We start from the raw sequence: 24826 nt of genomic DNA, 5'->3' as shown, positions 1-24826 counted from the left end.
CCTACACCCTCAGATTCTCCCCAGACCCCCCCCCCCCCCCCCGTGTACTGTATACATCTATTCTCCCCTGTAATCACCCACTGATCACCTGTCAATCACCCCCTGTCACCACCTGTCACTGCCACCCATCAGATCCTAACCTGCCCCTTGTGGGCACCTGATCACCCGCCCACACCCTCAGATTGCCCGCAGACCCACCCTCAGATCACCTCCGAAAGTGCATTGTTTACATCTACTCTCCCCTCTAATCACCCAGTGATCACCCATCAAACACCCCGTCACCACCTGTCACTGCTACCCATTAGATCAGAACCTAATCTGCCCCTTGTGGGCACCCAATCACCCGCCACACCCTCAAATAGCCCCCCAGACCCCCCCTGATCAATTCGTCAGTGCACTGCTTGCATATATTCTCCCTTGTAATCACCTACTGATCACCTATCAATCACCCCGTCACCACCTGTCACTGCTACCTATCAGATCAGGTCCTAATCTGCCCCTTGCGGGCACCCAATCACCCGCCCACTGCCTCAGATAGCCCCCCAGACCCCCTCTGATCAACTCGCTAGTGCATTGCTTGCATATATTCTCCTCTGTAATCACCTACTGATCACCTATCAATCACCCGTCACCACCTGTCACTGCTACCCATCAGATCAGACCCTAATCTGCCCCTTGTGGGCACCCAATCACCCGCCCACAGCCTCAAATAGCCCCCCAGACCTCCTCTGATCAACTCACCAGTGCATTGCTTGCATATATTCTCCTCTGTAATCACCTACTGATCACCTATCAATCACCCCCTGTCACTGCTACCCATCAGATCAGACCCTAATCTGCCCCTTGCAGGCACCCAATCACCCGCGCACACCCTCAGATAGCCACCAGACCCCCTCTGATCACCTCCCCAGTGCATTGCTTGCATCTATTCCCCCCTCTATTCACACCCTGAGACACCCATCAATCACTTCCTGTCACCATCTGTTCTCCCCTCTAATCACCCACTGATCACCCATCAATCGCCCCCTGTCACCACCTGTCGCTGCTACCCATCATACCCATCAGATCAGACCCTCATCTGCCCCTTGCAGGCACCCAATGACCCGCCCACACCCTCAGATCGCCCTCAGACCCCCTTCCGATCACCTCCCCAGTGCATTGCTTGCATCTATTCCCCCCTCTATTCACACCCTGAGACACCCATCAATCACTTCCTGTCACCACCTGTCACCCCCTAGCACACCTACCCATCAGATCAGGCCCTAATTTGCTCCGTGTGGGCTCCTGATCACTCGGCCAAACCCTCAGATCCCCCTCAGACCCCCTTCCGATCACCTCCCCAGTGCATTGATTGCATCTATTCTCCACTCTAATTACCCCCTGAGACACCCATAAATCACCTCCTGTCACCACCTGTCACCCCCTAGCATTGCTATTCATCAGATCAGGTTCTAATCTGCCCCCTGCGGGCTTCTGATCACCCGACCAAACCCTCACCCGCCCCACCGCAGTGACAGAATTTTTTTCTCTGATCACTGCTGGTACGACTTAATTGTGGCTGAAACCAACCGTTATGCCACACAATACGCAACCGCCAATCCAAGAAGCTACTATGCCCAGCCTTTTCGGTGGAAGCCACTCCAATTTTCTGAACGTAACATTTTTTTGGGGCCTTCTACTTAACATGGGTCTAGTTAAAAAGAATGTATTGCGGTCTTATTGGTCTAAGCACCCAATACATCACATGCCCATGTTCTCTGCTGCCATGTCCAGGTCACGATTTCAGAACATCCTGCACTTCAGTGCCAATACAACCTGTCATCTAAGAGGCCACCCTGCTTATGACCGGTTACACAAAATTCGGCCCCTCATAGACCACCTGTCATCAAAATTTGCAGATGCTCACACCCTTGAACAGTCATTTTGAGGCATTTGGTTTCCAGACTACTCCTCACGGTTTTGGACCCCTAAAATGCCAGGGCAGTATAGGAACCCCACAAGTGACCCCATTTTAGAAAGAAGATACCCCCAAAAATTCCGTTAGGTGTATGGTGAGTTCATAGAATATTTTATTTTTTGTCACAAGTTAGCGGAAATTGATTTTTATTGTTTTTTTTTTTCACAAAGTGTCATTTTCCACCAACTCGTGACAAAAATAAAATCTTCTATGAACTCACCATACTCCTAACGGCATACCTTGGGGTATCTTCTTTCTAAAATGGGGTCACTTGTAGGGTTCCTATACTGCCCTGGCATTTTAGGGGCCCTAAACCATGAGGAGTAGTCTGGAAACCAAATGCCTCAAAATGACTGTTCAGGGGTGTAAGCATCTGCAAATTTTGATGACAGGTGGTCTATGAGGGGCCGAATTTTGTGGAACCGGTCATAAGCAGGGTGGCCTCTTAGATGACAGGTTGTATTGGCACTGAAGTGCAGGAAGTGCAGGATGTTCTGAAATCGTGACCTGGACATGGCAGCAGAGAACATGGGCATGTGATGCCTCAAAATGACCTGTGAACGTTTCTACGGCCGTGCGGGGCATGCCGCCGCCCGGGGCGCTGCTGGGAGGGGGGCGCTGTGATGGATATGGGAGCCGCAGCCGCGGGGAGGGCAGCCCTCCCTCTCCCTCCCTCTCCCCGGGCCGCCCTCCATGCGATCCCCCCTCGGACGGACTGCAGAGTAATGCGCAGGGAAGCGCTATAGAAAACTACTCACCTCGCTTGCTCCAAGCGCTGCTCTCTCGCCGCCAGTCTCCTCTCTCTGCCTACACGCTGATACACACACACGCTGCTTCCTGTTTAGCAGCGTGTGTGTGTATCAGCGTGTAGGCAGAGATGAGACTGGCGGCGAGAGAGCAGCGCTTGGAGCCAGCGAGGTGAGTAGTTTTCTATAGCGCTTCCCTGCACATTACTCTGCACTCCGTCCGAGGGGGGATCGCATGGAGGGCGGCCCGGGGAGAGGGAGGGAGAGGTCGGGCTGCCCTCCCCGCGGCTGCGGCACCCCCCTCCATCATGGGGGGCACCTACCTAACCTATACTGGGGCAGCTACCTATCTAACCTATCCTGGGGGGCACCTACCTAATCTAACCTATACTGGGGGGCACCTACCTAATCTAACCTATACTGGGGGGCAGCTACCTAATCTAACCTATACTGGGGGGCAGCTACCTAATCTAACCTATACTGAGGGGGCAGCTACCTAATCTAACCTATACTGAGGGGCACCTACCTATCTAACCTATACTGGGGGGCACCTACCTATCTAACCTATACTGGGGGCACCTACCTATCTAACCTATACTGGGGGGCACCTACCTAATCTAACCTATACTGGGGGGCACCTACCTAATCTAACCTATACTGGGGGGCACCTACCTAATCTAACCTATACTGGGTGGCAGCTACCTAATCTAACCTATACTGAGGGGGCAGCTACCTAATCTAACCTATACTGAGGGGGCAGCTACCTAATCTAACCTATACTGGGGGGCACCTACCTATCTAACCTATACTGGGGGGCACCTACCTATCTAACCTATACTGGGGGCACCTACCTATCTAACCTATACTGGGGGGCACCTACCTAATCTAACCTATACTGGGTGGCAGCTACCTAATCTAACCTATACTGAGGGGGCACCTACCTATCTAACCTATACTGGGGGGCACCTACCTAATCTAACCTATACTGGGTGGCAGCTACCTAATCTAACCTATACTGAGGGGGCAGCTACCTAATCTAACCTATACTGGGGGCACCTACCTATCTAACCTATACTGGGGGGCACCTACCTATCTAACCTATACTGGGGGCACCTACCTATCTAACCTATACTGGGGGGAACCTACCTAATCTAACCTATACTGGGGGGCACCTACCTAATCTAACCTATACTGGGTGGCAGCTACCTAATCTAACCTATACTGAGGGGGCAGCTACCTAATCTAACCTATACTGAGGGGGCAGCTACCTAATCTAACCTACACTGGGGGGCACCTACCTATCTAACCTATACTGGGGGGGCACCTACCTATCTAACCTATACTGGGGGCACCTACCTATCTAACCTATACTGGGGGGCACCTACCTAATCTAACCTATACTGGGTGGCAGCTACCTAATCTAACCTATACTGAGGGGGCAGCTACCTAATCTAACCTATAGTGGGGGGCACCTACCTATCTAACCTATAGTGGGGGGCACCTACCTATCTAACCTATACTGGGGGGCACCTACCTATCTAACCTATACTGGGGGGCAGCTACCTATCTAACCTATACTGGCTGGCAGCTACCTATCTAACCTATACTGGGGGCAGCTACCTATCTAACCTATACTGGGGGGCAGCTACCTATCTAACCTGGGGGGCAGCTACCTAATCTAACCTATACTGAGGGGGCAGCTACCTAATCTAACCTATACTAGGGGGCAGCTACCTATCTAACCTATACTGGGGGGCACCTACCTATCCTATACTGGGGGGCAGCTACCTATCTAACCTATACTGGGGGGCACCTTCCTAACCTATACTGGGGGGCACCTTCCTATCTAACCTATAGTGGGAGCATTAACTTATGTAACCTGTATTGGGGGCACCTACCTACCTAGCTAGTCTATACAGGTGACAACTATACTGGCTACCTATATTGGAGGCACCTACCTAACTAACCTATACTGGGGGCATCTACCTATCTAACCTATGCGGGGGGCAACTATTCTGGCTTCCTATATTAGAGGCACCCACCTAGCTAACCTGTACTGGGGGCACCTAACTATCTAATTTATACCGGGGACGCCTGCCTATCTAACCTATACTGTGGGCAACTATACTGGCTATCTATACTGGAGGCACCTACCTGGCTAACCTATACCAGGAGCAACTATACTGGCTCACCTATGCCTGGCTACCTATACTGGGGGGACCTATAGCTGGCTACCTATACTGGGGTACCTATTCTTGGGGAATCTATACTGAGTGCAACTAGACCTGGCTAACCTACACTGCGGGCACCCATACCTTGCTTTGGGGGGGGGGGCGTAATTTTTACACCCTCGCCCTGGGTGCATTTTAGCCTAGAAACTGCACTGCCTGTGAATAGGACGTTGGGGCCATTAGCGCACCTAGGCTGCAAAAAAGTGTCACACATGTGGTATCGCCGTACTCAGGAGAAGTCGTATAATGTGTTTTGGGGTGTATTTTTACTCATACCCATGCTGGGTGGGAGAAATATCTCTGTAAATGGACAATTGTATGTAAAAAAAAAAAAAAAAAAATGTCATTTACAGAGATATTTCTCCCACCCAGCATGGGTATGTGTAAAAATACACCCCAAAACACATTATACGACTTCTCCTGAGTACGGTGATACCACATGTGTGACACTTTTTTGCAGCCTAGGTGCACTAATGGGCCCAACGTCCTATGAGTACCTTTAGGATTTCACAGGCCATTTTGAGGCATTTGGTTTCTAGACTACTCCTCACGGTTTAGGGCCCTTAAAATGCCAGGGCAGTATAGGAACCCCACAAGTGACCCCATTTTAGAAAGGAGACACCCCAAGGTATTCCGTTAGGTGTATGGTGAGTTCATAGAAGATTTTATTTTTTTAAACAAGTTGGTGGAAAATTACACTTTGTGAAAAAAAACAATAAAAATCAATTTCCGCTAACTTGTGACAAAAAATTTAATCTTCTATGAACTCACCATACTACTAACGGAATACCTTTGGGGTGTCTTCTTTCTAAAATGGGGTCACTTGTGGGGTTCCTATACTGCCCTAGCATTTTAGGGGGCCTAAACCATGAGGCGTAGTCTAGAAACCAAATGCCTCAAAATGACCTGTGAAATCCTAAAGGCACTCATGTGTAAAAAATAAAACAAATCTCATTTACAGAGATATTTCTCCCACCCAGCATGGGTCTGTGTAAAAATACACCCCAAAACACATTATACTATTTCTCCTGAGTATGGCGATACCACAGGTGACACTTTTTTGCAGCCTAGGTGCGCTAAGGGGCCCAAAGTCCTATGAGCACCTTTAGGCTTTACAGCACCCCCCAAAATGCCAGGACAGTAAACACACCCCACAAATGACCCCATTTTGGAAAGTAGACATCCCAAAGTATTCAGAGAGGAGCATGGTGAGTTCGTGGCAGATTTCTTTTTTGTTTGTCACAAGTTAGCAGAAATGGAAACTTTTTTTTATTTATTTTGTTTGTCACAAAGTGTAATTTTCCGCTAACTTGTGACAAAAAATAAAATCTTCTATGAACTCACCATGCCTCTTAGTGAATACTTTGGGATGTCTTCTTTCCAAAATGGGGTCATTATACTATCCTGGAATTGTAGCACCTCATGAAACCTGACAGGTGCTCAGAAAAGTCAGAGATGCTTCAAAATGGGAAAATTCACTTTTTGCACTATAGTTTGTAAAGGCTATAACTTTTACCCAAACCAATAAATATACACTTATTGGATTTTTTTTATCAAAGACATGTAGCACAATACATTTGGACAAAAATGTATATAGAAGTTTTACTTTATTTGAAAATGTCAGCACAGAAAGTTAAAGGGACTCCAAGCAGTGCAGAAACTATGGAAAGATGCATATCATTTTAAAGCTCTCTTTCTCCTCTTTCCAATGCTATATAAACCGCGGCCCTATGCCTTTTAGTTTTCGCTATTTTCGCGATTGAAATTGCTGCGGCCGAGATTTCAATCGCGAAAATAAAGAAAACCAAAAGGCGTAGAGCGACGATTTAGGTGTCGTCAGAAAGAGGAGAAAGAGAGCTTTAAAATGATATCCATCTTTCCATAGTTACTTGTATTACACAGGACGACACTTTCCCCAGTGTCAGCAGGTCCATTCAGCAGAAAAAGTCGCCCTGTATAATACAATGTAACTATGGGAAGATGGATATCATTTTAAAGCGCTCTTTCTCCTCTTTCTGGCGACACCTAAATCGTTGCCCTACGCCTTTTAGTTTTCTTTATTTTCGCAATTGAAATCACGGCCGCGGCAATTTCAATCGCGAAAATAGCGAAAACTAATAGGCGTAGGGCAGCGGGTTATATATCATTGGAAAGAGGAGAAAGAGAGCTTTAAAATGATATGCATCTTTCTATAGTTTCTGCACTGCTCGGAGTCCCTTTAAAAAAATCATTTTTTTGAAAAAATTCATGTCTTTTTTGACGAATATAATAAAAACTAAAAATCACAGCAGCAATCAAATAGCACCAAAAGAAAGCTGTATTAGTGACAAGAAAAGGATGTAAAATTCATTTAGATGGTAGGTTGTATGACCGAGCAATAAACCGCAAAAGGGGAGCACGCTGAGGGGAGAGTCTGAGGTGAGGGAGGGGAGGAGTGTCCCCCCTCCCCGCCGATGTGTGGCCATGCTATCTCCTCATGCTGCGACCCCTACTGCCCCCCAAAACGGCCCTGAGCGGGCCCCGGGGGGGAGGGGGGCATGCACATTTTTGCAGGAGGGCCCTGTGATTTTTAGTTATGCCCCTGCTCTCACTTCAAGGAAACCTGAGATGGTGAGAGAAAAGAAAATGATACACACCATACCTGGGGCTTCCCGTAGCCCCCTCCAGGCTGATCGCTCCCTCGCCATCCTCCTGCGCCCATGGGATCCTCTGCAATTCTCTCCCCGTCTCAGGTTTTTTTTCTATCCCTTATCTCCCACCCCCCCATCCCCTCTCTAACCCCCTGTTTCAGGTACACTTTAAGGCTAGGTTCACAGTGGTCAGTTGTATAACTCACGTGTTATAATGACTGTGAACTGCAGTAGAGACTGACCATAGACTTTAAAACAAAGCCTGCATGCAGCAGGTTAGAAAATTGCAATATGTTACTGTGAACAGGCCCATAGAGTTGTATGGACAGTAACCACTGTGAACAAGACCTCAATTGTCCTTTGGTTGATCTTTTCTTCAGGTTCTCTGTTGCATGTGTTGTGCTAGTCTGCCCTCTACTGGTAATTTTGTATTAATGCAACTTGCTTTACCTCAAAGATTAAAACTTCACTTTGCTGATACATTTGTTTAAAGGGAAAACATGGGAATCGTTGGTAAATTATTTTTTAACTTTTATGAAATTATACAAACTAATAAATAAAACATTGACACCAACAATTTATATTTAGTTCCATGGTGTCCTCCAACCTTCTTCTGTTGCTGGTAGATTGATGTTGTGTGCTGATTTGTGTGTAAATTACATGTTCTAGTAGTAATTTCTTTCTTTTCTTTTCAAAACAGTGTGAGTCCACAGTCAGCCCACCAGCAGCCAGCCTAGCTGAGGAGCTGAAGATCCTGGAGAACAGACTGAGGAACCTCTATATAGACAGCAAAGATCAAAAGTTCAGGCATCTTGGTCATCCCAATGGCCTCACCTCATCTTCCCGTAGATAGCAACAGCTTAACTGGGACTTCTTATGGAAGACACAAATGAAGAATTACTTCAATATGCTTATCAAGATATCTCCAGATGGTTTTCACCAGAGCTGAACATCAAGCGAGCTTGACTTACAAGTGACACAGGAGTGGTTAAACAAGTCAGCGAGTACTGCAGGAGGAAGCACTGGAAGACAGCAGTTCCTGAGTATAATAAACTCAGGTCTGCAGCAGCTGAGAAGATGTAAACCTAAATCATAAAAGTGTATGCGGACATACTAAAATCGAAACAAAAAAAGGAGCTTTGTGACAATGTTTAACTTTTCTGTGCAGCCTAATGTTCTGCGTTAATCACTATCTTAGGCTAAAGAAGGACTAAAGTGAATATGTTACATCATAAAATATGACCATGTTACAGCAAAGTCCCCAATATCCGACACAGGCAGGGATTGCCTGTTACCAGATATGTGTGCTTGCGGTTGCTTGACCAACTGGCCGAAAATAGCACAAACCTCCCACCTCGTGCAGCAGAAACCACTTACTGATCCTCCGGGCGCCATCTTCTGAACTTCCTGTAGCTCCAGGTGGCTTTCCAGCGTCCTCTGTGTACGAGTCCCGACATGTCATGTGACCGGTACATGGACGCAGGGAAGCCACTGGAAGCTACAGGAAGTGTAGAAGGCGGCGTCCAAAGGATCGGTAAGTTGTTTCTGCTGCTCCCAAAACTCTTCGAATGGTAAAAGTACTGTCTCTGTTATTCACCTCTGGCTGCCGGTTAGTTGAGACTTCCAGTTATTTGACAGAGTTCTGTATAACAGGGACTGTGCTGAAATTATAATGCTCTTTTTGGTACCCTCAGTAACCCTCAAATACCTGCACACATCTAGAGCCCTCGCTATAAACACCATCATATTGACAGCTTTGACATTAAGCCTGACCCTGTTAACTGTGGTAGGTCCTGGCCACAGCTATTATCAGTCCAGTGAGAGGGGGCTTCTGTTCGCCACTGGGGTTTTGGCACTGGACTATGTTGGGTGGGTTTTGTACATACGAGGTACTTTATTGCAGTAAAAAGTTAAAATCTATCAACTGCCTAATTTGCCTACACCTGGGGTTTCCAAGAAAACTAGAACTTCATCTTAGGATTGCTATAAGCACCATAACTTGCCTGTTGACTGCCATTATTGTTAGTTTGGTCATGTTTTGCAACATAACAGGCTTATTTTAAAAAGACTTACTAGTATTTGGTGTTTTTGGGAATACTACAGAAGAATGTAGCTGTGGGTGGGAATTGTCTTTCTACATCTACACATATATCTTCTGGAGACTTATAACATGCACACATATATGTACTATTGATGATGTCCCAGAAAACTGGAAATCTGTAGTTTGGGGTCTTCTGTGAAGTAACATGGAGGAGAAGCCCACATTAATCAGCCCCTGTGGATTTTCCAGAGATGCTTTAGCAATGGAACACATCAAGGAGAGATGTTTAGTCAAAGGATTGAAGGGCACTGATATTAGAAGTGCTGTGGTGGATAGAGTCAGCCAATGATTTACCCACCAGTGTGGTCACCCAAAAATCAGTATTAAGAGCTCACAAAAAAATTACAAAAAACAGAATCGGAAAAGGAAAAAAGTGTGCAAAAACCTGGCTTAAACTGTGGGGATACACGTGAAGGCAGCCTTAGTCTGCTATGAAGTTAAAAATGTTAAAAGTCCTTTGATTAAAGGTACGTTATCAGTGAAGTATCAGTGGGAGTGTAGAGCATTTACAGGACAACTATCCTGAAACATTTATTTAAAATACATACATCTAAAATGTACATTTGTCCAAGAGTAAAATACACTATAAATTACTTTTTTATGTCTATGTATTTTAATTTTTACATTTTTTTTTATAGTTGTCCTTTAATTTGTCGGTAATCTAACAAGGATGCATTTTTCAATATAGCTCCCTCTGTTGTAGAAGACAATTTCCAACCTTAACATCCTTATCGGGCATGGTTGATTTCATCTTCACCCCAAGACTCTAGTCTGAATAAAGTGTGTTCTACATTGACCATATTGAGAGAAGCCCAACTACCTTTCATAAGTCAACACCACTGAAGAAGGTCTGAGCCCAGGTGGAATAGAGGAAGGGAGGTTCTGAGGGTCAGGGGGATCTTTTTCTAGGATTTTCATGCATTTTAAAAAGGCGGCTATTAATTCAATCCATCAACCTTCAGCTAAAATCAGTGTTTAGTAGATTCATTGTTAAAAAATTCTGAATTATAAGGAATCCTGAAGTCAATATGAGGAATATGGAAAGCACCATAGTCGACTCTGTTTTTAAAGTGTTGTTTTCCTGTAATACCGATCTTTTGATTGTAGTCACTGACCCAGAATAGGTATGAACATAAGTAACTTTATGGGCTGCATGCTTGTGACAGGTGTCTGCAGGCAAAAGATTAGGCATGCTGCCAGGTAGCAGAATATTTTTTTGAAAAAATAATAAATATGGCTGCCCCCACATTCCTTTTAGTTATGATACCCTTTAAAGTCTGCCTGTAGTGTAAAAAGTGCCCCTAGGGGGTACTTACTATACCTCGGGGAGGGTGAAGCCTCTAGATCCTAAAGAGGCTTCCCCCGTGCTCCTCTGCAGCCCTGTTCCAGTGCTGGGACCCCCGAAAAGAGCTTGCAAAGGCGCACTAGCACCGCCCTGCTCAGCTTTCTTTGGAAAAAGCCAGATCGGGTCATTGTTACTGTGATGGCGCAGTAACATGGACCCACGCAGGTTTGGAGCGGGACGGTGATGCGTTTACAGGGAGGCCACTCTTTGTGGGTCCCAAGACTGGATCGGGCTACCTGAGAAGGATGGGGGAGGCCTCTTCAGGATCCAGTGGGTTCCCCCTCTCGAGGCATGTATAGTTTTTTCCCCAAAATAACCTCACTGCTTTTATACATTCAATAAACACCCTTGATACTAAGTGGTGTATGCAATAAACTGCGTTAAGCAGGAATGGATGAAGATTAAATGGGGCCCTAGGCAAGATAGTCGTTTTTGCCCACCACTGTAAGATTTGGTTTGGACTAACCATCCACCAGGCCCCTAGACTCTCTCCAAGCCCTAGGCAACTGCCTAGAATATCCTTGAGGATGACCCGGCAGTGTTGTGCGAACACCTGGATGTTCGGGTTCGGGCCGAACAGGCCGAACATGGGCCAGATGTTCGGCATGTTCGGCCCGAACCCCGAACTCAATGGGACCCCCGAACATGCCCATTTTGGGGGCCCTATGGGGTCGCAGGCATAAGGGGGGAGCATGCTCCGATCGCCGGCGGGGGGGGGGGCTGGGGGTCGGAAATTCCCCCCACCCCCTCCGCTAGCGCTCTGCCCGCTTCCCCATAAAAAAAGTTTAATGCAAGTTAAATAGTACCGGTGGCTGGCAGTGGAGTGAGGAGGAGGAGTCCGAGTAGGAGAGTGACGCGTTGAGGCCGGGCAGCGGGCGGTTCAGCGGTAGTACCCTTGTGGTACTTCCGCCCTTTCTCTGACCTCACGTCCTCTGCATACGAGGGTACGCGTCACGCGTACCCTCGTATGCGTCATCACGTAGAGGACGTGAGGTCAGAGAAAGGGCGGAAGTACCACGAGGGTACTACCGCTGAACCGCCCGCTGCCCGGCCTCAACGCGTCACTCTCCTACTCGGACTCCTCCTCCTCACTCCACTGCCAGCCACCGGTACTATTTAACTTGCATTAAACTTTTTTTTATGGGGAAGCGGGCAGAGGGGGGAGCGCTAGCGGAGGGGGTGGGGGGAATTTGCGACCCCCCCCCGCGTTCGGGGCATGCTCCCCCCTTATGCCTGCGACCCCACAGGGGGGCCGTATTCGGCCGAACAGGGCCCTGTTCGGCCGGCCATTAAGCAGTTCGGGCGAACCCGAACAGTTTGGCCGAACACCATTAGGTGTTCGGCCGAACTCGAACATCACCCGAACAGGGTGATGTTCTGCAGAACCCGAACAGTGGCGAACACTGTTCGCCCAACACTAGCGTTAAACAGAATTATGTGTGTAAATTCTACAGAATTACGTGTGTAAAGGGTAGAGTGTAATGCATTGCATTCTACTCTACTCATGGTTTGGTAGGACTTTACGCATTTATTTCTGCATAACTCAGTTTATTGCATACACCCCTAAGAAGCCAAATTATATGTTCAAGAGTATTCTAATTACTATTTAAAGGCAGCACAGGCATTCCCTTTCTCTATGAGAAAACTCATTTTATTTGATTTCATCCCTGGCTTGATACTGCTATGCGCATTATGTAAAACATAATTTGTACTTGAAGTTTATATCCAAACTGTCGTATGACTGCCTGCTGCATCTGGTCTTTGATTACCAAAACCATGATGTGACAAAAAGAGGTCCAACTTCATGCCCACCTCTATCCAGAGGCATAAAAAGCAATTGCAGGACACGCCCACCAGAGGCAGAAACAGCAGCTTGCAGGACACGCCCACCTCTATCCAGAGGCAGAAACAGCAGCTTGCAGGACACGCCCACCTCTATCCAGAGGTAGAAACAGCAGCTTGCAGGACGCACCCACCTCTATCCAGGGCCAGGAACAGCAGCTTGCAGGACATGCCAACCTCTATCCAGAGGCAGAAACAGCCGCTTGCAGCCGTCATGTGACTGCCATGCAGATTCAGCTTTGGAAGCAATTATTTTGTATTTAATATGCATAGAAGTTCCAAGCAAGGACTAATAAATGAAGCAGCCTACTTATGTCTGCCTGGAAATCTGCTTTCATTTCATCCTGCATGTTTTTATCGGTTTGATAATGATTTTATGTCCTGTAAGCAGTCATAAAATGTACACTGACCACTTCAATAGGAAATGATTTGTACAATGACTTAACATGGGATGATTATTATGTGTATATTTTGTAGTAAAGTAAAAATGTATTAAAGCTAACTATTTATAATAAATTGTTTGTTTGGTGCAGATATGTTACTGCTGCCTCATGCCATCCTTGTACCACCAGCAGTGGTCACTACTGGCTTGTGCATCATCATGCACTGTCATTGCTGATCCATCTTACCTCATATACCATCCTGTGTCCCGTATGAGAGATAACGGTGCGGGAGACTTGGGCGCAGGACACAGCCGGTATATGGCTGATCCTGCTGTCGCACAAGTCCCAGCCGTATTAAATACTATTCCCCCTCCAGGCCGCCATGGATAGTGGGGAATGAAATAATTCGGCTTCCAGCTTATTATGTTTTAAAAGTAACTTCAGCTCCGTCTTCTGACGGCGCTGACGTTACCCCTGTGCCTGCTATAGCCGTAATTCCTATTACGACCTATGGTGCCGCCGGCTGTGCCCAAATCTCCTGCTCTGGTTTCAGCGTGTTCGTCCTGTGTCACCATCACTGATCCTTACTGCCTCATGTACCAACCTGCACTGCTGTCACTGATCCTTACTGCCTCATGTACCAACTGACACTGCTTTCACTGATCCTTACTGCCTCATGTACCAACTGACATTGCTGTCACTGACCCCTTACTGCCTCATATACCGTCCTGTATCACTATCACTGATCCTAGCTGCCTCATGTACCAACCTGCACTGCTGTCACTGATCCCTGCTGCCTCACACACCATCCTGCACTGTCACTGACCTCTACTGCCTCATGTTCCATCCTGTACTACTATCAGTGATCTAGGCTGCCTCAGGTACAATCCTGCCTTGCTTACACTGATCCTTACTGCCTCAAGTACCAACCTGCACTGCTGTCATTGATCCCTGCTGCCTCACACCATCCTGCACTGTAATCATTGACTCCTACTGCCTCATGTTCCATCCTGTACTACTATCAGTGATCTAGGCTGCCTCAGGTACAATCCTGCCTTGCTTACACTGATCCTTACTGCCTCAAGTACCAACCTGCACTGCTGTCATTGATCCCTGCTGCCTCACACACCATCCTGCACTGTAATCACTGACTCCTACTGCCTCATGTTCCATCCTGTACTACTATCAGTGATCTAGGCTGCCTCAGGTACAATCCTGCCTTGCTAACACTGATCCTTACTGCCTCATGTACCAACCTGCACTGCTGTCACTGATCCCTGCTGCCTCACACACCATCCTGCACTGTCACTGACCCCTACTGCCTCATGTTCCATCCTGTACTACTATCAGTGATCTAGGCTGCCTCAGGTACAATCCTGCCTTGCTAACACTGATCCTTACTGCCTCATGTACCAACCTGCACTGCTGTCACTGATCCCTGCTGCCTCACACACCATCCTGCACTGTCACTGACCCCTACTGCCTCATGTTCCATCCTGTACTACTATCAGTGATCTAGGCTGCCTCAGGTACAATCCTGCCTTGCTAACACTGATCCTTACTGCCTCATGTACCAACCTGCACTGCTGTCACTGATCCCTACTGCCTCACACACCATCCTGCACTGTCACTGACCCCTACTGCCTCATGTTCCATCTTGTACTACTATCAGTGATCTAGACTGCCTCAGGTACAATCCTGCCTTGCTTACACTGATCCTTACTGCTTCATGTACCAACCTGCACTGCTGTCACTGATCCCTGCTGCCTCACACACCATCCTGCACTGTCACTGACCCCTACTGCCTCATGTTCCATCCTGCACTACTATAAGTGATCTAGGCTGCCTCATGTACCATCCTATATTAGTCATAATTGGGAGAGAGAGCCTTATAGTTTATTGATAAGAGGTAGCCCTTATTTGAGTAGTCCACCACACTCGATGTAAAAGATGTATAGGTTAGGAGGAACAAAAATTCTTTGAGAAACCACAATACTGGAGTTCCAAAAATCAGTATACACTTCATTATAGCAAAAGTTCAAAAAATGTTTTGATAAAAACTTGTCAATAGTAACACGAATCTTCAAAGACTTATAGTCATCAACCCACTCTCGTGATAGTCATAAACATGACATTATTGGCTACATATAACATGTTTGTTTGCAAGAGAATATTTAAAGGGATACTGTAGGGGGGTCAGGAGAAAATGAGTTGAACTTACCCGGGGCTTCTAATGGTCCCCCGCAGAAATCCTGTGCCTGCGCAGCCACTCACCGATGCTCCGGCCCCGCCTCCGGTTCACTTCTGGAATTTCGGACTTTAAAGTCCGAAAACCACTGTGCCTGCATTGCCGTGTCCTCTCTCCCGCTGATGGCACCAGGAGCATACTGTGCAAGCCCAGTATGGTCTGTGTCTGCGCAGTACGCTCCTGGTGACATCAGCGGGACTGAGGACATGGCAACGCAGGTGCAGTGGTTTTCGGACTTTAAAGTCTGAAATTCCAGAAGTGAACCGGAGGCGGGGCCGGAGCATCGGTGAGTGGCTGTGCGGGCACAGGATGTCTGCGGGGGACCGTTAGAAGCCCCGGGTAAGTTCAACTCATTTTCCCCCGACCCCGTACAGTATGCCTTTAAGGCAACCACACTAGTACGTTTCAGGTCAATTGTCAACGCTTTATCAGGCCTCAAAAAGCATAGAAGGTCTCTAAAGAGCCAAAAAATGTTGAATGCACTCCTTGGTAACAGCACTTTGATTTCCTAGTTAGCTAGTAGGATGATGTGGTATGATATCTGTTTTGCTCAGATGTCCCCTTTTTTTGAATTGCGTGTTTTGCATTCAATTTTTGAACTTTTGTACATTTTGATATAACAAAGTGGATACTGATTTTGGAACTCTAATATTGTGGTTTCTCAAATAATTTTTATTCCTCGTGTACCATCCAGCCTTGTTATCACTGATCCCTGTTGCTTTATGTACTATCCTGCCTTGCTTTTACTGATCCCTGCTGCTTTATGTACTATCCTGCCTTGCTTTTACTGATCCCTGCTGCTTTATGTACTATCCTGCCTTGCTTTTACTGATCCCTGCTGCTTTATGTACTATCCTGCCTTGCTTTTACTGATCCCTGCTGCTTTATGTACTATCCTGCCTTGCTTTTACTGATCCCTGCTTCTTTATGTACTATCCTGCCTTGCTTTTACTGGTCCCTGCTGCTTTATGTACTATCCTGCCTTGCTTTTACTGATCCCTGCTGCTTTATGTACTATCCTGCCTTGCTTTTACTGGTCCCTGCTTCTTTATGTACTATCCTGCCTTGCTTTTACTGATCCCTGCTGCTTTATGTACTATCCTGCCTTGCTCTTACTGATCCCTGCTGCTTTATGTACTATCCTGCCTTGCTTTTACTGATCCCTGCTGCTTTATGTACTATCCTGCCTTGCTTTTTCTGATCCCTGCTGCTTTATGTACTATCCAGCCTTGCTTTTACTGATCCCTGCTGCTTTATGTACTATCCTGCCTTGCTTTTACTGATCCCTGCTGCTTTATGTACTATCCTGCCTTGCTTTTACTGATCCCTGCTGCTTTATGTACTATCCTGCCTTGCTTTTACTGATCCCTGCTTCTTTATGTACTATCCTGCCTTGCTTTTACTGGTCCCTGCTGCTTTATGTACTATCCAGCCTTGCTTTTACTGGTCCCTGCTGCTTTATGTACTATCCTGCCTTGCTTTTACTGATCCCTGCTGCTTTATGTACTATCCTGCCTTGCTTTTACTGGTCCCTGCTGCTTTATGTACTATCCAGCCTTGCTTTTACTGATCCCTGCTGCTTTATGTACTATCCTGCCTTGCTTTTACTGATCCCTGCTTCTTTATGTACTATCCTGCCTTGCTTTTACTGATCCCTGCTGCTTTATGTACTATCCTGCCTTGCTTTTACTGGTCCCTGCTTCTTTATGTACTATCCTGCCTTGCTTTTACTGGTCCCTGCTGCTTTATGTACTATCCAGCCTTGCTTTTACTGGTCCCTGCTGCTTTATGTACTATCCTGTCTTGCTTTTACTGATCCCTGCTGCTTTATGTACTATCCTGCCTTGCTTTTACTGGTCCCTGCTGCTTTATGTACTATCCTGCCTTGCTTTTACTGGTCCCTGCTGCTTTATGTACTATCCTGCCTAGCTTTTACTGATCCCTGCTGCTTTATGTACTATCCTGCCTTGCTTTTACTGGTCCCTGCTGCTTTATGTACTATCCTGCCTTGCTTTTACTGGTCCCTGCTGCTTTATGTACTATCCTGCCTTGCTTTTACTGATCCCTGCTGCTTTATGTACTATCCATGGCTAACCCCATCTGATACTGTGTCTCCAGCTGCCCTTTCATACGGTGGCCTCAAGTTTAGCCACACACCTAGATCGGGTGACAAACATGAGGGTGGGGTGGGAATTCTTCTTTCCGAACACTGCTCCTTTACACCGCTTGCACCTGCACCTTCTCTGGCTTTCTCTTCCTTTGAGGCTCATGCTGTCCGCATCTACTCCCCTCACCAGTTCCAGGTTGCTGTCATCTACCGTCCTCCTGGAACAGCCTCCACCTTCATTGACCACTTTTCAACATGGCTTCTCCACTTTCTATCCACTGACATTCCTTCCATCATCATTGGGGACTTTAACATCCCCATAGACACTAACTGTTCCACTACCACAAAATTCCTCTCACTCACCTCATCCTATGACCTCTCCCAATGGTCCTCAACCTCCACCCACAAAGATGGCCACACTTTGGACCTAGTTTTTACCCGGCTCTGTCCAGTTTCCACAGTTAATAACTCTTCATTCCCCCTTTCAGATCACAATCTCATAACGTTTACAATCAGCCCCTCCCTGCCTCCTCCAGCTACTGTAGTGCAGCCATCACGCTTATGCAGGAATTATCGCAACCTCGACCTCTGCTCCCTAGCTGATTCTCTAAAACCCCTGGGCTCCCTGTCATCCTACACCGACCCCGAGTCAGCATCCATCTACTACTCCACCACAGTCTCTGCTGCCATGAACACAGCCGCCCCTCTCACCAACTTCAGCCCCGCCGCATCAACAGACAGCCCTGGCTGACTGAACCCATCAAACAACTGAAAAGACAGTCCAGGGCAGCAGAACGGCAGTGGAGGAAAAACTCCAACGCAGATGACTTTGTCCACTATAAAAACACCCTGCTCCAGCTCAGGGACGCTCTCTCACTTGCAAAGCAGTCATACTTCTCTATACTTATTTCTTCACAATCCCATAACCCTAAACAACTTTTTAACACCTTCAACTCTCTTCTCCACCCCCCGCCTCCCCCTACAACCACAAGCTTGTCTGCAGAGGACTTTGCAGCATATTTTGTGAGCAAAATTGAAACGCTACAGAACAGCTTTCAAAAGCAACCCTCTTCACCGGTCCAATCACCTCTTCCTTTTTCCTCTCTGCCCGGCAGCTCCCCTACTATTAACTATCCCTCTCCACATAACCACTCACCCACTCAAACCCCCTCCCTGCTAACAACCTTCTCTGCCTTAACTGAACAGCATCTTTCTTCTTCACTAATCTCTAAAGCTCATCTTACTACATGCGCCTCAGACCCTATTCCCTCTCATCTTATCCCCCAGCTCTCCTCCCCCCTCACTCCTGCTTTAACAACACTGTTTAACCTTTCCATCTCAACTGGCATTTTCCCTTCTTCATTTAAACAAGCTATCATAACGCCACTAATCAAAAAACCCTCTTTAGACTCTACTGCCCTTTCTAATTACCGCCCAGTCTCTCTCCTTCCCTTTGCCTCCAAACTGCTGGAACTCAGAGTTGTCTAACTTTCTCTCTGCTAATTCCCTGTTGGACCCCTTCCAGTCTGGCTTCCGCCCTCAACACTCTACGGAAACCGTTCTCACTAAGGTTGCCAATGACCTCCTAGTTGCTAAAGCCAAAGGCAGATTTTCGGTACTAATACTCCTAGATCTGTCCTCTGCCTTCGACACTGTTGATCATACCCTGCTTCTCCAAACCCTCTCAACACTGGGAATCAAGGGCTTAGCACACTCCTGGCTCAACTCTTACCTGTCTGGACGTTCTTTCATGGTCTCCTATGCCAATACCAACTCCTCTCCACGCCCACTGTCTGTGGGAGTACCACAAGGGTCCGTCCTCGGACCCCTCCTCTTTTCCATTTACACCCATGGCCTGGGACAGATAATAAGCTCTTTTGGGTTTCAATACCACCTCTATGCTGATGACACCCAAATTTATTGTTCTGCCCCAGACCTCTCCACACTACTATCAAAAGTCCCCAAATGTCTATCCGCTGTATCTACATTTATGTCATCCCGCTTCCTTAAACTCAATATGAGCAAAACGGAGATTGTAATATTTCCACCTTCGCTCTCTGTTCCACCTCCCACTGTCACAATCAATGTAGAGAACACCCCAATAGCATCAACCCCCAAAGCTCGTTGCCTAGGGGTAACTCTGGACTCTGAGCTCTCCTTTAAATCACATATTAACACTTTAACTACCTCCTGCTACTTCCATCTCAAAAACATTTCCAGAATCCGTCCCTTCCTTACACAAGAAGCAACTAAAATGCTTGTGCATGCCCTAATCATCTCCCGTCTTGACTACTGCAACACCCTACTCTGTGGTCTACCAAAAAGCAGATTGGCACCTCTCCAATCCCTACTAAACTCTGCAGCCCGTCTCATCCACCTCTCTTCTAGATCCTCTGAGGCAGCCCCTCTCTGCCAATCCCTCCATTGGTTACCAGTTGCCCAAAGGATCCAGTTTAAACTTCTCACACTGGCATACAAAGCTCTACACAAGCTATCGCCTCCATACATTTCCTCTTTAATCTCCAGATACCTCCCCGCTCGGACCCTCCGTTCCTCACAGGAGACCCTTTTGTCCTCCAGCCTAGTCACCTCCTCTCACTCTCGCATCCAAGACTTCTCACGGGCGGTCCCTCTCCTTTGGAACTCTCTCCCTCAACCGGTTCGTCATGCCACGAGTCTGGAAACCTTCAAACGTACTCTGAAAACACACCTGTTCAGACAAGCCTATAATTTGCTATAGGCAGCACTGAAGGCACACTGGCTCACCCACTAATCCTTGTGTTTCCTTCCCCTTTGTTTCCTACCCACTACCCTCTAGATTGTAAGCTCGCAAGGGCAGGGACCTCCTCCTAGTGTTTCTCATACTGCTGTAATTTTAACATATGTATATGTACCAACTACATATCAACTATGTATGTATCTGTATTTACTCTATTCAATGTCATGACTGTACAGTGTCTTGTATTTCTTATGTATATTTGTTCCCCATTATTTGTTTGTACTATGTACAGCGCTACGGAAGATGTTGGCGCTATATAAATAAAAAATAATAATAATAATAATAATAATATCCTGCCTTGCTTTTACTGATCCCTGCTGCTTTATGTACTATCCAGCCTTGCTTTTACTGGTCCCTGCTGCTTTATGTACTATCCTGCCTTGCTTTTACTGGTCCCTGCTGCTTTATGTACTATCCTGCCTTGCTTTTACTGATCCCTGCTTCTTTATGTACTATCCAGCCTTGCTTTTACTGGTTCCTGCTGCTTTATGTACTATCCTGCCTTGCTTTTACTGATCCCTGCTGCTTTATGTACTATCCTGCCTTGCTTTTACTGATCCCTGCTGCTTTATGTACTATCCTGCCTTGCTTTTTCTGATCCCTGCTGCTTTATGTACTATCCAGCCTTGCTTTTACTGATCCCTGCTGCTTTATGTACTATCCTGCCTTGCTTTTACTGATCCCTGCTGCTTTATGTACTATCCTGCCTTGCTTTTACTGATCCCTGCTGCTTTATGTACTATCCTGCCTTGCTTTTACTGATCCCTGCTTCTTTATGTACTATCCTGCCTTGCTTTTACTGGTCCCTGCTGCTTTATGTACTATCCAGCCTTGCTTTTACTGGTCCCTGCTGCTTTATGTACTATCCTGCCTTGCTTTTACTGATCCCTGCTGCTTTATGTACTATCCTGCCTTGCTTTTACTGGTCCCTGCTGCTTTATGTACTATCCAGCCTTGCTTTTACTGATCCCTGCTGCTTTATGTACTATCCTGCCTTGCTTTTACTGATCCCTGCTTCTTTATGTACTATCCTGCCTTGCTTTTACTGATCCCTGCTGCTTTATGTACTATCCTGCCTTGCTTTTACTGGTCCCTGCTTCTTTATGTACTATCCTGCCTTGCTTTTACTGGTCCCTGCTGCTTTATGTACTATCCAGCCTTGCTTTTACTGGTCCCTGCTGCTTTATGTACTATCCTGTCTTGCTTTTACTGATCCCTGCTGCTTTATGTACTATCCTGCCTTGCTTTTACTGGTCCCTGCTGCTTTATGTACTATCCTGCCTTGCTTTTACTGGTCCCTGCTGCTTTATGTACTATCCTGCCTAGCTTTTACTGATCCCTGCTGCTTTATGTACTATCCTGCCTTGCTTTTACTGGTCCCTGCTGCTTTATGTACTATCCTGCCTTGCTTTTACTGGTCCCTGCTGCTTTATGTACTATCCTGCCTTGCTTTTACTGATCCCTGCTGCTTTATGTACTATCCATGGCTAACCCCATCTGATACTGTGTCTCCAGCTGCCCTTTCATACGGTGGCCTCAAGTTTAGCCACACACCTAGATCGGGTGACAAACATGAGGGTGGGGTGGGAATTCTTCTTTCCGAACACTGCTCCTTTACACCGCTTGCACCTGCACCTTCTCTGGCTTTCTCTTCCTTTGAGGCTCATGCTGTCCGCATCTACTCCCCTCACCAGTTCCAGGTTGCTGTCATCTACCGTCCTCCTGGAACAGCCTCCACCTTCATTGACCACTTTTCAACATGGCTTCTCCACTTTCTATGCACTGACATTCCTTCCATCATCATTGGGGACTTTAACATCCCCATAGACACTAACTGTTCCACTACCACAAAATTCCTCTCACTCACCTCATCCTATGACCTCTCCCAATGGTCCTCAACCTCCACCCACAAAGATGGCCACACTTTGGACCTAGTTTTTACCCGGCTCTGTCCAGTTTCCACAGTTAATAACTCTTCATTCCCCCTTTCAGATCACAATCTCATAACGTTTACAATCAGCCCCTCCCTGCCTCCTCCAGCTACTGTAGTGCAGCCATCACGCTTATGCAGGAATTATCGCAACCTCGACCTCTGCTCCCTAGCTGATTCTCTAAAACCCCTGGGCTCCCTGTCATCCTACACCGACCCCGAGTCAGCATCCATCTACTACTCCACCACAGTCTCTGCTGCCATGAACACAGCCGCCCCTCTCACCAACTTCAGCCCCGCCGCATCAACAGACAGCCCTGGCTGACTGAACCCATCAAACAACTGAAAAGACAGTCCAGGGCAGCAGAACGGCAGTGGAGGAAAAACTCCAACGCAGATGACTTTGTCCACTATAAAAACACCCTGCTCCAGCTCAGGGACGCTCTCTCACTTGCAAAGCAGTCATACTTCTCTATACTTATTTCTTCACAATCCCATAACCCTAAACAACTTTTTAACACCTTCAACTCTCTTCTCCACCCCCCGCCTCCCCCTACAACCACAAGCTTGTCTGCAGAGGACTTTGCAGCATATTTTGTGAGCAAAATTGAAACGCTACAGAACAGCTTTCAAAAGCAACCCTCTTCACCGGTCCAATCACCTCTTCCTTTTTCCTCTCTGCCCGGCAGCTCCCCTACTATTAACTATCCCTCTCCACATAACCACTCACCCACTCAAACCCCCTCCCTGCTAACAACCTTCTCTGCCTTAACTGAACAGCATCTTTCTTCTTCACTAATCTCTAAAGCTCATCTTACTACATGCGCCTCAGACCCTATTCCCTCTCATCTTATCCCCCAGCTCTCCTCCCCCCTCACTCCTGCTTTAACAACACTGTTTAACCTTTCCATCTCAACTGGCATTTTCCCTTCTTCATTTAAACAAGCTATCATAACGCCACTAATCAAAAAACCCTCTTTAGACTCTACTGCCCTTTCTAATTACCGCCCAGTCTCTCTCCTTCCCTTTGCCTCCAAACTGCTGGAACGCCACATTTACTCAGAGTTGTCTAACTTTCTCTCTGCTAATTCCCTGTTGGACCCCTTCCAGTCTGGCTTCCGCCCTCAACACTCTACGGAAACCGTTCTCACTAAGGTTGCCAATGACCTCCTAGTTGCTAAAGCCAAAGGCAGATTTTCGGTACTAATACTCCTAGATCTGTCCTCTGCCTTCGACACTGTTGATCATACCCTGCTTCTCCAAACCCTCTCAACACTGGGAATCAAGGGCTTAGCACACTCCTGGCTCAACTCTTACCTGTCTGGACGTTCTTTCATGGTCTCCTATGCCAATACCAACTCCTCTCCACGCCCACTGTCTGTGGGAGTACCACAAGGGTCCGTCCTCGGACCCCTCCTCTTTTCCATTTACACCCATGGCCTGGGACAGATAATAAGCTCTTTTGGGTTTCAATACCACCTCTATGCTGATGACACCCAAATTTATTGTTCTGCCCCAGACCTCTCCACACTACTATCAAAAGTCCCCAAATGTCTATCCGCTGTATCTACATTTATGTCATCCCGCTTCCTTAAACTCAATATGAGCAAAACGGAGATTGTAATATTTCCACCTTCGCTCTCTGTTCCACCTCCCACTGTCACAATCAATGTAGAGAACACCCCAATAGCATCAACCCCCAAAGCTCGTTGCCTAGGGGTAACTCTGGACTCTGAGCTCTCCTTTAAATCACATATTAACACTTTAACTACCTCCTGCTACTTCCATCTCAAAAACATTTCCAGAATCCGTCCCTTCCTTACACAAGAAGCAACTAAAATGCTTGTGCATGCCCTAATCATCTCCCGTCTTGACTACTGCAACACCCTACTCTGTGGTCTACCAAAAAGCAGATTGGCACCTCTCCAATCCCTACTAAACTCTGCAGCCCGTCTCATCCACCTCTCTTCTAGATCCTCTGAGGCAGCCCCTCTCTGCCAATCCCTCCATTGGTTACCAGTTGCCCAAAGGATCCAGTTTAAACTTCTCACACTGGCATACAAAGCTCTACACAAGCTATCGCCTCCATACATTTCCTCTTTAATCTCCAGATACCTCCCCGCTCGGACCCTCCGTTCCTCACAGGAGACCCTTTTGTCCTCCAGCCTAGTCACCTCCTCTCACTCTCGCATCCAAGACTTCTCACGGGCGGTCCCTCTCCTTTGGAACTCTCTCCCTCAACCGGTTCGTCATGCCACGAGTCTGGAAACCTTCAAACGTACTCTGAAAACACACCTGTTCAGACAAGCCTATAATTTGCTATAGGCAGCACTGAAGGCACACTGGCTCACCCACTAATCCTTGTGTTTCCTTCCCCTTTGTTTCCTACCCACTACCCTCTAGATTGTAAGCTCGCAAGGGCAGGGACCTCCTCCTAGTGTTTCTCATACTGCTGTAATTTTAACATATGTATATGTACCAACTACATATCAACTATGTATGTATCTGTATTTACTCTATTCAATGT

General features: G+C 47.0%; 1 protein-coding gene across 6 annotated transcripts in view; it reads left to right on the top strand.

The window, feature by feature from the left end:
• Positions 1 to 11659, top strand: part of MTMR11 (myotubularin related protein 11) — a 191311-nt gene extending 179652 nt beyond the window's left edge. For all 6 annotated transcript variants that reach the window (XM_068253201.1, XM_068253198.1, XM_068253202.1 and 3 more), the window contains one exon: positions 8265 to 11659. In XM_068253201.1, coding sequence (XP_068109302.1) covers positions 8265 to 8417 — 153 coding nt within the window. In that variant the 3' untranslated portion in view covers positions 8418 to 11659. The remainder of the gene's footprint in view (positions 1 to 8264) is intronic.
• The last annotated feature ends 13167 nt before the right edge of the window (positions 11660 to 24826 follow it).

Source organism: Hyperolius riggenbachi, chromosome 9 (genome assembly GCF_040937935.1).
Source record: "Hyperolius riggenbachi isolate aHypRig1 chromosome 9, aHypRig1.pri, whole genome shotgun sequence".
Taxonomy (NCBI): Eukaryota; Metazoa; Chordata; class Amphibia; order Anura; family Hyperoliidae; genus Hyperolius; species Hyperolius riggenbachi.
This window is presented reverse-complemented; position numbering and strand designations above follow the sequence as displayed.